General features: G+C 56.9%; 2 protein-coding genes across 2 annotated transcripts; one reads left to right on the forward strand and one right to left on the reverse strand.

The window, feature by feature from the left end:
* The first annotated feature begins 6407 nt into the window (after positions 1-6407).
* Positions 6408-8031, forward strand: LOC121087788 (histone H1.10). Its single transcript, XM_040593201.1, has one exon. It carries the CDS (start codon positions 6633-6635, stop codon positions 7293-7295), a length of 663 nt encoding a protein of 220 aa, XP_040449135.1. The 5' UTR covers positions 6408-6632; the 3' UTR covers positions 7296-8031.
* Positions 8032-11470: 3439 nt separating this feature from the next.
* On the reverse strand, positions 11471-13906 carry LOC121087618 (histone H2A type 2-B). The gene is made up of 2 exons (XM_040592870.1): positions 13843-13906; positions 11471-13762 (listed from the first exon to the last, which is right to left on the reverse strand). Exon 2 carries the CDS (start codon positions 13694-13696, stop codon positions 13316-13318), a length of 381 nt encoding a protein of 126 aa, XP_040448804.1. The 5' UTR covers positions 13697-13762; positions 13843-13906; the 3' UTR covers positions 11471-13315.
* Between the last annotated feature and the right edge of the window lie 1140 nt (positions 13907-15046).

Genomic DNA, 15046 nt, shown 5'->3' on the forward strand with positions numbered 1-15046 from the left:
GATATGTATTTTAGTGATACGTCTGTTTGTATGTGGTGTACATATCCGAACACACTGACACAAGCAGTGATGTGTGTGTGTGTATATTTACCAAGACACATCTGTTGTGAGCCACAGAGCAATAGAGCAAGGGGGTGCAAGAGCACAACCAGGACATCATGGACACAGGGGCCGGGGGAGCGTGTGTGTGTGTGTGTTACAGGTTTCCATTTATGAGACATACATGGTTGCAGGGTTAATGGTGTACACGTATGCAACGCAAAGCATTTATTTCTCCATATACATATCTATACAGAGAGAGAAAAAGTTATCGCACACCGATAATGGCTACCCTCATATATACTTTAAATGTTTTTTATAAAAATATATACATAAATACAAATGTGTAGATATACACACATAAAAACGTATGTGTGTGTATTATCTATCGACCCCATCTATGGAGAGCAGACATGATCATACACACTAACACATTTTAAATTATTTTATACTTCTATGCTTGTATTTATATGTGTGCAAATGTGTTTTTTCTTTGCACACAGATACCCTCCGTATTTTTTTATATTTATACACACGTGTGTTTTAATCTATATTTTTATAGATTATTTATGTATTTTAATATATTTATGTATTATTTTCTATTTCTAAGTGTTTTAGATACATAAACGGGTCATATACGTGTGGGTATGTGTGTGTGTAGCTTAGCTATTTTTATATTTCTTAGAGAAAGAGAAGGGGGAGGGAGGGAGACAGGGAGAAAAAAATTAAATAGACACGTAAGTAAATATTTAAATAAATTCGATGTAGAGGTGGATATGGGTATATCTACCTGTGATTTGGGAAGAGGGAAGGACTGGCTCCCTCATGCTCTGTCTACATATATACATACACATGTGTATATGCATCCTAGATATTATACGTGGGGGTGGAAGAGAGGGTGGGAGAGACTTCAACCTCACACACACACATAGCCTGTATGCATTTTGGGGGTGTGTGTGTAATATTTTTTACCATTCTCTGTGCAGGTCTTTTTCTCTCCCTCAGGAGGGGAGGAGGAGGGGAAGACAGAGGGAATGGCAGAAAATAGACACACACAGTTTGTTACATATATAAGTAAACAAATAAAGTGTATGTGGCAGGGGTACGGGGAACGCGCCGTGTGTGTGAATAGTGCGTGCGCGCTCTCATGTGTGTATATATAGCAAGAGAAACAATGTGTGAACAGCTCTTGCTCACACTCTGTAAGCATGCGTGTGCATATGCACACAGGGAGAGGGCATTGTGCCTTTAAGGATATATGTATAGATGTGGGGATGCCATGTATGTGTGAACATATAAAATTATATATTCATATATACGAGTATATATAGCGACAGAGACTACTGTGTGTGTGAAGAGTGCTCTCTTGGTGACTACATATATATATATATATATTTATATATGTGGGGGTGAGTGAGAGGTCACCTCCCTTCCATATGAGAGACAGAATGTATTTATAGCAAGGGAGAAGGGTGTGACTGAGGACAGCACAGCGTGTGTGTATCCCCAGAATTTGTGTGTGCAGAGCTCTCTATCCCTTTCTAAATATATATAGGCATACACGGGTAGTGAGCGTTATGCATGTGTGTGCACAGCTCGCATGCGCTTGCTCTCTATATGCATGTGTGTGTGTAAGCAGTGCTTTCTCTAATTATATATGTATATATGCATATACAAAGAGAAATACGTGTGAACAGTCCTTATGTAAGTGTATATGTATATATTTCTCTATAGAGGCATAGCTATAATGAGACAGTATTGTGTGTTTGGGCACAAGTATTGTGCGCTCTCTACATATGTCTATAGACGGAGAATATATATCAAGATATAAGCATACAACTGTACATATTTATGCACTCCAGTGATTATACATGGAGGGGAGATAGAATGATAGAAACCGTGTGCATGCATGTGTGTGGCAAGGTATTTGTGTAATTGTGTGAGTGAACAGCTGTCTCTCTGTATTTATGCATATAGATATATGTAGGTGTACATATAGGAAGAGAATTGTGAATGTTAACAGCTCCAAGTATACATCTATATATGAAATGAGAGAAGTGTGTGTGAGAACAGTGGTCTATATATAGAATGCATAGATGTGCATATATATGTATACATAGAGATAGAGGAGTATTATGTGTGAAAACAGCTCACTAAGTATATACATATGTATGCATATATATGGAGAGAGAATAGTGTGGTTTTGTGTAAATAGTATGTGCTCTCTAGTTATATATATGTATATAGAGAACTGTGTGAACAATCTGTGTATGTACATGTATATATGCTTCTATATATTTATACATATAGCAAGAGAATAGTGTAAGAACAGTTCTTGCTACCTCTACTTATGCATATACATACAAAAAGAGAATATATTGAGATATATACATATATGTGTATATATTAATGCACCCCAGAGCTTATACATGGGGTGGGGTGGGGGTGATGATGGAAAATGTGTGTGTGTGAATCACTCCTGCTTTTTTTGTTATGTACATGCATGTATATATGTCTAAACAGATAGATATAGCAAGAGTGTGTGTGAACAGCTCGCTCTGTATGTATGTGTCTGTGCAGAGAGAGTATCCTGTACATGCATTTGTGTGTGAACAGCTCTAAGTAGAGCTGCAGATATGCAGTTTCCTATAGAGGGGGATGGTGAGATGTGCGCAGGCGTGCTCCCGCGCTGTATGTATGTGCATATTGAGGGAGAGAGAGAAGCGTGTGTGTCTGTCAGTGCTGATCTCTCTTCCCCACACCAGTGTATATGTGTACATGCGTGTGTATGTATGTGTAGTAAGTCTATTCTTTGTTTGAACAGCTCTCCCTTCTCTACATACATATATAGTGACAGAGAACTCTGTGTGAACACCCCTCATGCTCCTCTGTATCTATGTATCTATGCGCATATATATGCGTATATGTATATAGAGCTCACTCAAGAGAAGTATGTGTGTGTGTGAGTGACAGAAAACAGGTCTATCTTTCATTATATATGTATCTATGTGTATTTTTTATATCGTGAGAGAAACGTGTGTGTTAACTTTGTATGCGTTTAGGTGTGTTCATAAGTATATATGCATATTTGTATATAACAAGAGAGAAATGTGTGTGTGTGTGAACAGCTCTCTCTCCCCCTAATTATACATATATGTATAAATACTTAGTGAGAACATTATGTATGTTTGAAACCAGCTTGCCGTGTGTATGTATATATAGTACATAAGCACGCTTTTGTGTGTGTATATATGCAGTGCATGTGGGGAGAGAGGGGCAAATGTGTGTGAGAGCGAGAGAACAGTTCTCTGTATATACATGTGTGTATATATATGTAAGTATATATGTATATATCATAGAATCATAGAATGGTCTGTGTTGGAAGGGACCTTAAAGATCGTCTAGTTCCACCCCCCCGCCATGGGCAGGGTCACCTTCCAACAGGTATATAGTGAGAGAATACCGTGTATGTATTTGTGTGTGAACAGCTAAGTACAGAGAGATAGATGCAATTCTGTATATCGAGGAGGGGATAGTGTATGTCTCTGTGTGAAATCACATGCGCTCTCTCAGTGTATGTATATATATGTGCATACAGAGAGAGGTCAACAGAAAACTGCGTGTGAGAAACCAGGTCTCACCCCTGTATCGGTATATGTGCATACATATATGTTTCTGTGTTGAAACAGAACGCTTTCTCTCATCCCGTCCATTTCTATATATGCCTATATATATGTATACACACACATATATAGGCTTATGTAGTGACAAGAGAACTATGTATGAACCTCTCACTGTGTATATATATATCTAAAAAAATGGGGATAGAAGTATGTGCGAAGTGTGTCTCTATATGTTTATAAATATGTATGCATATATGCCTATCAATGTGTGTATATATAGCAAGAGTAATTGTGTGAGAACAGTTCACTTTCTCAGCATATGTCTATACATGCAAATACAGAGCATGTGAGAGAAGCGTGTGCATATGTATGAACAGCCCTCTGTTATGTATGTATACACGTATGTGACAGAGGTGTATGTGAGCAAGGCTTGCTCTCTGTGCCTATATATGTACATATAGGGAGAGAACGTGTGTGTGTTGGGGCTATTTTTGCCCATTCCCTGTGTATCGCTCTGGCTGCGAACCACAGACACACACAGGCGCAGCCACCCCCCACATATTTTATTCAAATATTTCTCTATCCATATATTTAGACACGTGCGTTCTGTTCCCTATGGTCTCCCTGGGGGGAGGAGGGGGTGCGCCCCCACAGCCCCCGCCGGGGGTGTCACTCGCGGTGTCACTGCACGTGCCCGCAGCCACACACAGCGTGGTGAGACCCCCACACTGCCCAGCCCCTCTCACCCACGCCGATATATTTTTTTTAATATTTATATGTTTATGTCAATATTTTAAAAATACATACTGAGGTATTTATGTTTATGCATGCACTTAACATTTCTATTAAATTTACATGTAGCTATTACAATCAGTAACTGTTCTATATTCCATACATACATAATACACACGACATGCACGCTCCCCCTATACAACCATAATATATAGCCAGCTTAGCCGTGAGCTTCCATTTGGTTACAGCATTAGATCTACACATATGTAGACACATATGTTTGTGTGTGCCATACACACACATGTATCGATCTATATACATTACGCGTGCTGACCCCCACCCCCACCGCGTTGCAGCCGTGCAGGCTGGGCAGGGAGGGCCGCGTCCCGGGGGGGTGGGCGTGGGGATGCTGGCCGCCCCGGGGCCGAGGGGCTCCGGCTGAGGGGACCTGGGGCCGCGCCCCCTCCCCCACCTCCCGGCCCCCCTGTACCGACCCCCGCCCCAGCGCCTGGCGGCTCCCAGCGGCCTGACGCAGCTCATCGCAGGTGTGCCGGGGCACGGCTGCTATGGGGGGGCAGAACCCCGCTGTTATCGGGGGGCTCTCTCCTGGGGGGGGGAGGGGGCGGGACGGGACAGGTCACACCGCTGCAGGACGGGGGGGACACGACCGGGCAGGATCCGGCCCCGGCAAGGAGGGCGCCCGGCGGGCGGCCCCAGGGACCCCCCACCACCAGCAGCGCGGGCTGCAGGGGCTGGTCCCCCCCGGCGGGGGGGCCGGGAGAGGGAAATGGCGGAGAGCGGCCGGGGGATGGGGGGAGGGGGAGGAGGAGGAGGAGGAGGAGGAAGGGGAGGTGGCGGGGCTGTGCAGGCTCGGCGCGGCGTGCGTGGGCGGGGGACGGTGTGTGCGGGTGTGGACGTGTGTGTGTGCACGCGTGTGCGTGTGCACGCGTGTGCGCACCCCTGCGCGTGTGCCCCGTGTGCCGGTGCACGCCTGCGGGCCCCGGCGGGCACGCGTGTGCCGGCTGCGGGGGTGCCCCCGCACACTCACCCTCCCCGGCCCTCGCACGGCGGGGGCACACGGCTCCCACCCCCAGGTGCGGGGGACGAGGGGCCCAGCCAGGCCCGGCCCCGAGGCTCTGCGAGGAGGGGGGCGTTGTGCACACCCCTCCATGGGAAGACTCTTTCGCTGGTGGGATTTCGGGGGGGTGCGGTGTATTTGGGGGGCGGTCATAGCACCGTTGCTCCCCCCCCCCCCCAGCCCATGCAGCGCTGCGGCCTGCAGTGGGGCTAGGAGATCGCCGCCCCCAGCCCCCTCCCGCGGCACGCAGGTGCTGCGGGGACGGCAGCTATTCACCATCCCCCCCCCCCCCCCCCCCCCCCGCCCCACATAGCGCCAAGCCGGGGGTGCCCACAGTCCCTCCGTCGCCCACCCATCTGGACCCGCCGCGCTTCCCGCATCCTCCGCTGCGCGGCGATGCCCACCGGGGGGGGGGGGGAGCACACTGGACACGCAGGGCTCCCCCCTCGGGGGCCCCGTCCGAGTGGCCGTGGGTGTGGGGGTCGTTGGAGGGACGGCCCCCGTCGCCGGGGCGGGGACCCCCGGCCTCGGCGCGGCGTCTCCGCGCTGCTGCCGGCGGCCGCGGGAGGGCGTCGCCTGTGTTAGTTCCCTCCGGAGAACCCGGGGCCAGCGCCGCCGCCGCCCCCCCCCGCTGCCCGCCGCCTCCTCCCGCCCGCGGCAGCCCCTCTTGGGCGCCGGGCGGCGGCGGTGGCGATGCGCCGGGGGGCCGCCGCGGAGCCCCAGCCGCCGCCGCGCCGGGCGCCCCCCTCCTCGCTCCCGCTGCCGCGCTGGGCGCGCCCCCGAAATCGCGGCGGGGGGCGGCGGGCGGCGCACGGCGGGGGGCGGGGGGGCGGTGGCGGGCTGGGGGGCGGCGGGGCGCGGGGCGCCGGGCTGGCGGGGCGGCCCGGGGGGGCCCTGCGGCGGCGCGGGAGCCCCGCGAAAGGGCCCCAAGAAGCACAAGTTGGAGCTGGCGGCGGACCAGGCTGTTGTTGTTCTCAACGTGGTCCGCCCCGCGCCCATATAAAGGGCGGCGGCGGCGCCCGCCCCACCAGAGCGCGGCGGCGGCGCGGAGCTGAGCGGAGCGGAGTCGGACAGCAGCGCGCCGCGCCAGGCCTCCGCCACGCCGCGACTGCCCCTGCCCGCCCCCGCCTCCGTCCTGCGGCCCTTGCCCCCACGGCAACATGTCGGTAGAGCTGGAAGAAGCCGATCTGCCCCTGACCGAGGCGGAGGAGGTGCCTCTCGCCCCGGAGAAAAAAGCGGCCGCTAAGAAAGCGAAAAGCGGCGGCGGCGGCTCCTCGTTGACGCCGTCAAAGAAGAAGAAGAACAACAAGAAGAAGAACCAGCCGGGCAAATACAGCCAGCTGGTGGTGGAGACGATCCGCAAGCTGGGCGAGCGCAATGGCTCCTCGCTGGCCAAGATCTACAACGAGGCCAAGAAGGTGGCCTGGTTCGACCAGCAGAACGGCAGGACCTACCTAAAGTACTCCATCAAGGCGCTGGTGCAGAACGACACACTGCTCCAGGTCAAGGGCACCGGCGCCAACGGCTCCTTCAAGCTCAACAGGAAGAAGCTGGAAGGCGGCGGCGATGGGGGTGCGGGTAGCAGCGCCCACAAATCCCACAAGAAGGCGACGGCCTCCACGTCCCGGCGGGCGGAGAAGAAGCCGGCGGCCAAGAGCAAGAAGCCCGAGAAGAAATCCCACAAGAAGGGAGCCGGCGGCGCGGCGGCGAAGAAGGACAAGGGCAAAACCAAGAAGGCCACCAAGAAGGGAGCCGCGTCCCCCGGGGGCAAGAAGGTGAAGAAGTCCGCAAAGCCTAAGGCACTCAAGAGCAGAAAGGCATGAGAGCGGGGCGCAGGGAGCCCCCAGCCGCCCCCCGGACTGTGAGCCCCGCGGCACAGACTGCTCTGAGGACGGACCCCAGGGGACCCGCTTTGTCTTTGTGTTGCTGACTCGGCTCCGCAGCCGCCGCCGTGCGCGGTGAGCGGGGCTGCGGCTGCCCCAGCGCCCCCCCCCCCCTTTCTCCGACGCCTTATTTTTTCCATCCCCCACCCCCCTCCACCCCGCGGCTTCTCCCCGATCGCGCCCCTTTTGTTTTCGGCCGTGCCCCTCCCCGCGTGTAGACGGTTCCCGGCCCCCTCCCCCCGTCTCCCCGGTGCTTTACAGGTTTTTTTTTCCCGCCCGGTTTCCATAGCAGCCATTTTGCGGCGGCGGCCCCGCTGCCCCCCGCGCCACGTGGGCCGGCTCCCGCCGCCCGGGCCCGCTCCGCGCCCCCGCCCCGCCCCTCCCGCGGGCGCACCGTGCCTGCTCGCAGCGATTTCGAAAAGCCACGGCGCCCCCTATTGGCTCCCGGCCCCCGGCTCCATGGCAACGGCCCGTTCGGCGCCAATTGGCTGCCGCGGCGTCGGGGCGCTCTTAAAGGGCCGGCGCTCGCGGGTGGCCGCCCGCCCCCTGGCGGGCCAGCCTGCGGGGGCCCCTTGGGCCGCCGGTTCAGGTCGCATCTTCAATGGCCTTTAATTTTTTTTTTTTTAATCGGTTTTCGGTTGTTTTTTTTTGTTTGTTTGTTTGTTTTTTTCTGGGGTTGGGGTGGGGTGGTGAGGGAGGGTGGGATATTTGTTCTCGGTTTTTTTCTTTTCATTTATCGTCGTTTCAAATAAATTGTTAAAAAAAACATCGAGCTGTTGTGTGCTCCCTGCAGGCGTCGGGGAGCGGGCGGGGAGTGCCCGGGGCGAGGCAGCGGAGCCCCGGGGAGAGACGGGGAGGGGGGGGTTGTGGGGTGCTGGCCGTGCTGCGTTGGTCCCCGCGGAGGGGGATGGAGCCGCTCCGAGCCCGTCCAGATGTGGGTGCGCCAGAGCGGGCCCGGGGGCGCTGCGGCGCCGCTCCTGAGCCCTGCCTGCGGGGGAGACTGCCGCGCCTGCCGGGAATGGCATGAGAGGAACGAGGATTCCCCCGCCATGGAGGCAAGGGAGGAGAGCGGTTCCTGCGCAGCTGCGCTCGGCTGGGTTCCCTGAACGGCGACGGGGGGAGGCTGGCTGCGCTGAAGGGGTACCCGCGGGGTACCCACCCCGCAGCACAGACCCCCGCATCTGGCCTTGCACAGCGCCCGGGTTTGGGGAGGGGGGAGGGCAGCTCCCCGGGCGCACCCCCACCGCCATCCCTCGCTCTGCGCCCCAGCTGCGGGCGCTTTTCCCCCAGGAGCTGGGGGTCGTGCTGCGGGCATGAGTGGCGCCGGGAGCGGAGGGCCGCCGCACACCCCGCGGAGCCACCCCGCGCCTCCATGGCTGTGCCTATTTATAGCTCGCACCAGCAAGGTTGCATAAAGCCCTGCCAGGGATCTGGGCCATCTTGTGCTGCCCGGCTGAGGGATGCGCCCGCAGCTCCACGCTAAGCACCGTGCACACACCGGGGACCCTCGGCTCACCCCGGGGTTGCGGGAGAGGGAGGAGGAAAGGAGCCGGACCCGCTGTTTGCTCCCTCACGCCGGGGTCCTGCTCGGCTGCCCCCACCAGCAGGGGAGGCGAGCATCATGCAGGAGCACCCCCGCCGGAGCTGCTGCCAACCCCTCAGTCACCGTGCCAGAGCATCGACATGCTCCCGCTGCCCGGGGGGCACAGCACAGATCAGCCCCATGCACGAGACCCCCGTGAGGAGGGGACAGGGACAGCAGCCAGCCTGTGCCTGGGGACAGCCACAACCCCACGCAACAGCAGGGCTCTTCGGCGCTGCCGGGAGGGGAGCAGCCCCATTCCCCCAGGGGCCTGTGCACCTGCTTTATCCCTTTGCTCCTTGGAGCGCCAGCAGGGCGGAGGGAAGCAGCTTTTACACCAAGAGGAGCCAGCTGTGCTCCTGGAAGAGACCAGGTCTGTATTTAGGACGGAGAGCTGCCAAGTCAGGCCAGCCACCACCCCGCTGCCCACGCAAGTCCCTTACCGAGCCTGAGCACCCACCAGTGACCTCGGGAACCAGGAGAGAGCTGCTGCAACCCCGCACCGACCTGCAGTTGTCTCCTCAGTCAACAGATGACACTGCAGGTTTCCAAGGGCTGGAGGGGATGCCACCACCGCGGTCTGGCTGGTCTCACAGCAGAGTAACACTTCAGACTGGGGGTCTCCCCGCTGCCAGGAGGGGTGGCCAGGCCCACCGCATCTCAGCAAGGCCACGGCTCTGCCCTCCGCGCTGGCTTGTGAGGCAAGCTGCTTGACTGATAAAGGACACTACCTCGAAGGTAAACCACCGGTGGCATTCCTGTAGGGAGGTGCTGGGCAGGTGAGGGCAGAGGGAAGGCAGAGAGCCTCTGGCTGCCCAGCAGGGTGACACACCGTGCCAGTCCAGCTGGAGCCCTCACCTCCAGCTTGGTCACAGGGGCCAGCAGCATCTTACCCCACAGGTTGAGACCGCCAGGAGCTGTCATGCCAGAGCACCCCCGAGTGAGCTCCCATGAGTGCTGCCAGCTGCGAGGGCCAGGCTCTGGAGAGAAACCCAAGCCCCAAGGACTTCCAAGGGCCAGTGACTCACTTGTCATCACCCAGACAAACACAGCCAGCCCCAGAGCTGAGGTACGCAGCTGGTGGAGACGGCCGCACATGGCAAGATGCACAGCAGACTCCTACAGCAGGTAGCTTCAGGGCACGTTCAGGTGCCAAAGCGGAGGCAGGGGGAGAGCCCTGCAGCTCCCAGGCCCTCTCCTCGAGGGAGGCCAAGACCAACAGACACCCTTTTAGGTTCGTGTGACCTCAGGGAAGGCTTTACTCAGCCAAGTCCTTCACATTTTAGAAGCTTAACTTCTCCGGTGCTGTGATGTTTTTCAGAAGAGCCAGGACCAGCGACACTGCTCAAAAAAGCCACAAACCCATCACTGGAGCTGCAGGCTTGAAGGTGACAAAGTCCATTCCAGCTTTCTAAGACTTCCACTCCTGGTCATGACAACGGTCAGACGTGAAGGCCAGGAGGTGATAAAGGCCAAGCAACGCTTGGCGAGACAGACAGGATTTCCTTTGGTCTGCCTTGCAACAGCCCAGCTTTCCCAGCTGGTCCATCACACGGCTGGCAGAAGTTCAGAACCCAGCTGCAGCCCGGTGTCAAGGGCATGTGCCACCAGCACCCAGCCATCAGCTTGGTTAGAGCTGCAGGCATCACCCTGCCAGCCCGGGCAGGGCCACACAACAGCTCAGGTGGCTACAGAGCCACTCGGCCTCAGGTGGGTTAAACAGCCGGAGCTGTCCCTGTTCCCTGCCCCAAGGCACTCCCAACTGCTGAAACCTTTTTGCTTTTTGTTCTGGGCAGCACGTTTGGCAGGGCACGAGGCGGCGTATCGCCCCACAGAGAGCAGCCCTGCGGCTCCAGTCCTGACCAACACCTTCCACAGCCTGGCACAGACCTCGCCAGCACCCAACCCTGACCCCGCAGGAAGTTGTCTGAACTTCCCACAACCCTTCCTCCCCAAAACCCAAGCAGGGAGCAACTCTGGCTTGCAGACCAGTCACCAGGACAGCAAACTGGGAGATATTCCACAAAGGGAGACTGTGTCAGAGCAAGAAATAGCCCCGTACATCCAGGTCTCCCTCCCTTCAGGATCAGCTTTTCCCATCTGACCTCCAGAAGCCCATCTCTGCCTACTTGCCTGCAAAGTCACCCAGAAGGTCCTGGAGCAGCCCAGGGGGTGGTGAAAGCACCTCCAGCACTGGGGGAGGCTCCTGGGCGGCCCAGCCTCACTCCTCCTCTGCAGCTCAGGCTTTCTGGCCCTGGTGACAGAGCAACCAGCCAATGTGGCATTCCCATAGTGGGGAAGAAGAGCCAGAGGAGGGTTTTTTCTGCTCCCAAGGGTAGAAAAAGACTATTTGTCCAAGCAAAGGGCAAGAAGAACCACTGCTAAGCTGTATCTTGTGCTTTTACTAGGCTTTCCCCGCTTGGAAAATAACCAAGCCCAGACACCAAGCTGCCACCAGAGAGTCTGCTCCCGCAGACTGCTGCCAGATTCAGTAGGTTTGGTGAGGTGACAAGACACAGTACATTCGACAGCATTCAACAGGGAACCAGTTTAATCAGATATTGGGTTTGCACCGCTCTTTTCAGTATCACAAGTTCTGCATTTTTCTAAGAAATACAAAGCACTCTCAGGTTGTACAGAATGCTGGTCCTGGAGAAAACAACAGGGAGAGAACAAGACACTCAGGTACAGACACATCAACCACTGCACTGGGCAGTGGAAAGGGGACACCTTATCCCCACCTCACTGACAGTGACTTTACAGGAGGAAGGGAGATCCCAGGGGGTCTGTGCCCAGCTGCCCCCCACCCACCCGAGGTCAGGGTACCCCAGCATAACCATGGGACACATCCACACCCCCCCATTAGCACGACACTAAAGAACACACTGCTTCCACGTTCCACAACGGAGTGAAAAACCCCTTCATAAAACCAGTTGACAAGCATCCAGGTTGATCTACTCTAGATAATAAACTCAGAGCCAGGATAAATTACTTCATCCACAAGATTAACAGCCGATTCAATAGGTTGAACACATGCTACTTACAGCACATAAATAGAAGATGCTCTTTTTTTCTTTTTACTTAAAAAACATGTTATAAAGATCTACAGTCCAATTGCCTAGACACTGCTGCATGCACATGACTATTGGTCTCCACAGAAGCAGGCTGCTCTGGGCAGCGAGGAAAGCTGTCTCTGCATCAGCTATTCCAGGTGTCATGGGACAGCTAGCCTGCCCCCATGCTTGTACATTATCCACACAGCCATTAAATAAATACGGTACTAAGCCAAGAGTGGGTTTTAATACAAACTCCAGGGTTGTTTTTAAAAAGAAATATTAATCCATAGAGGGTTTACAGTTAACAGATAGCATCATCACTTTATTTCTCAGAACCAGAAATAGTGAACAAACAAACAACAGGAAAAAAAAAAAAAAAAGACATGGGATGTCATTTCTAGAAGTGGAACCAGGGTACAGGGCTGCTCTGAGCGAGATGAAGGGCTTCTGCAGCTGGAAGAGGAGGGGAGCCACAGCAGAAGATGGCAGCTCCCGCTCCCGGCGGGCGCCTGACCTTGCGACGCTCTCCGAGGGGATTTATCACCGCAGCCTCCAGCCCACCCCGCTAGCAGGACCCATGGCATGTGGGACCACCAAGTCCCCCAGCAGCCACCAAGCCAGGGAGCTGCAGGAAGGTACCCCAAAATGAGAGACCTTAAAATAAATAGGACCAGAGCTTCTTTACAGTAGGCAATGCACTAGCTTTACCGTGAACAAAACCAAGACTAACAGTCACTTCTTGCCAACGGAGAAACTTTTCCTCCTTTTCACATTTTCTAGCCCCCTGCCCTCCCTGCTGCAGTGCGGCCAGGATGGCATTGCTGGGGGCTGGGGGCGGGGTGCGGTGGGCACAGTGTAGCAGCAAGTCCCATCCTCACACCAGAGCGAGCAGGGCCAGCTGGGGGGGCCCTGCACAGCCCCAGGGCTGGTGGAGGGAAGAGGCAGCCAAGGGTGCCCGTGTCCGTTCCCACGCCAACCAAAACAATCCCCAGCAGCTACCAGCAGCTCTGCACTGCGATCCAACCATACAGCTCCGGATGCCACCACCTCCAACAGCTGTGATCCAGCTGCCTCCTCCAAAAATACTTCTTCCAGAGGGAAGAGGGGCAGGGTGGGGACACAAGCAGGGCCTGACCTCAGCCATGCTCCCCCACCACCCTGCCACAGCCCAGGCTGGGGGGACTAGTGGAGGACTGGTGGGGTGCTGCCAGGGCTCACCACCCAGCCCGGGCTAGGAGGCAGGAAGGGGAACCCCAGCCCCATCGGGAGGGGAGATGAGGCAGTGGTGAGAAGGGAGCCGGGGCAGGGGTGGGGGGCAGCGCTCACTTCTTGGAGCTCTGCGTCTTCTTGGGCAGCAGCACGGCCTGGATGTTGGGCAGGACGCCGCCCTGGGCGATGGTCACGCCGCCCAGCAGCTTGTTGAGCTCCTCGTCGTTGCGGATGGCGAGCTGCAAGTGCCGCGGGATGATGCGCGTCTTCTTGTTGTCGCGGGCCGCGTTGCCCGCCAGCTCCAGGATTTCGGCCGAGAGGTACTCCAGCACGGCTGCCAGGTATACCGGCGCGCCGGCGCCCACCCGCTCCGCGTAGTTACCCTTCCGCAGCAGCCGGTGCACCCGGCCCACGGGGAACTGCAGCCCGGCCCGCGACGAGCGCGACTTGGCCTTGGCCCGCGCCTTGCCGCCGGACTTCCCCCGGCCTGACATGGCCGGCAGGCAGCGGCCCCTCGCCGCCGCCTCCTAAGAAGTGCCGCGCACAGACGATCCCGGTGCCTGCAGGGAGATAAACGCCGTTACACCGCGCCGCCGGGCCAGAGCCCCGCCATCCCCGCCCGCCGCTGCGCCGCCCTTACCCGCAGCCGCCGCCGCTGCCGCTCCGCCCTGCGCGCCGCCCGCCGCCGCACTGCCAGCGCCGCCGCCGCCGCGCCGCGGATATCCCTGCCCGCCCCGCCGCCCGCCTCTTCCCATTGGTTGCCGCCGCGGACGGTGCGGTGCTGATTGGTCGTCGCGCCGATCCCTGATTTGCATAGGGCTCGCAGCGCCTCGGTTCTGCCGCGGGGCCGGCGCCGAGGGCAGCGCCCGGCACGGAGCGGCCCGGCTCTGCCCCCCGCTGAGGGGGTCCCGGCGCCCGCCCGGCCCGGCGCGGCCGCAGCCAGCGCTCGCCCGCAGCCCGAGAGCCGCTTCCTGGCTGCGCCGGGGCCGAGGACGGGGGGTGGCCGGAGCCCCCGCGGGTGTCCCGGCAGCGCTTGCTCCTCCCCGGCTGCCCCCTTTACCTTCCCCAAACCCAGAGCCCCCTCCCTGGCCGGCGCGATGCCGCTGCTGCGAGGGTGCCGGGGCCTGCGGGCGGGGGGGATGCTCCGGCGAGGGGGTGTCCCCCGGAGCGTCTCCCCGCTCGAAGCCAGCACTACCCTCCCTGCCAGAGCATCCTGCATCCAAGGGGAAAGTTGCTCCCAAGCCAGTTGTTGGGGCCGGGTCTTGCCTGGCTGAGTGCGGTCACCTCCCTGCCCGGTAGAGCAACCGCTGCAAACGGTGCTGGTGTAGTTCAGCAATAACACCTCAGCGTAGTTTTTTTTGGTGCTGCTGCTGCTCACAGTTTGGAGGGCGATAACCTGTACCCTGTGTCTTTGCATTGCCCCTGCCTCCCCAAGGGAAGGATTATGTTCCCCAGAGCGGGGAAAGGTGAGCATCTCCTACTCATGCTCAGCATCTTCACTCCCTCCACAGCAACTGGAGACCTGAAATGAATTTGAGATGAGCTGGTGACCTTTGGAAAAGCCTGATCTGCAGTTAGCACTGACTGGGCCAGGGCAGCTGAGCTGCTCACCCTAGAGCAGTGATGGTTGGGCAGGGAGAGAAACGTCTCTTGTTGCTCCTGCAAGGACAGGCACCAAGGTGAAAGCCCCAGCACCTGAAAATCTATTTATCCTGCCAGGAGCTGCTAATGCAGCAACTCTCTTGCTTCAAGTTACCGTGGGAGTGATGAGGAGCCAGCTAGCAACAGGCTTTTTTGGCTAGAAATCATTATCCCACCCCCAGCTTCCCATAAGCTGGGAGACC

The sequence above is a fragment of the Falco naumanni genome, chromosome 4 (genome assembly GCF_017639655.2).
Source record: "Falco naumanni isolate bFalNau1 chromosome 4, bFalNau1.pat, whole genome shotgun sequence".
Lineage (NCBI taxonomy): Eukaryota > Metazoa > Chordata > Aves > Falconiformes > Falconidae > Falco > Falco naumanni.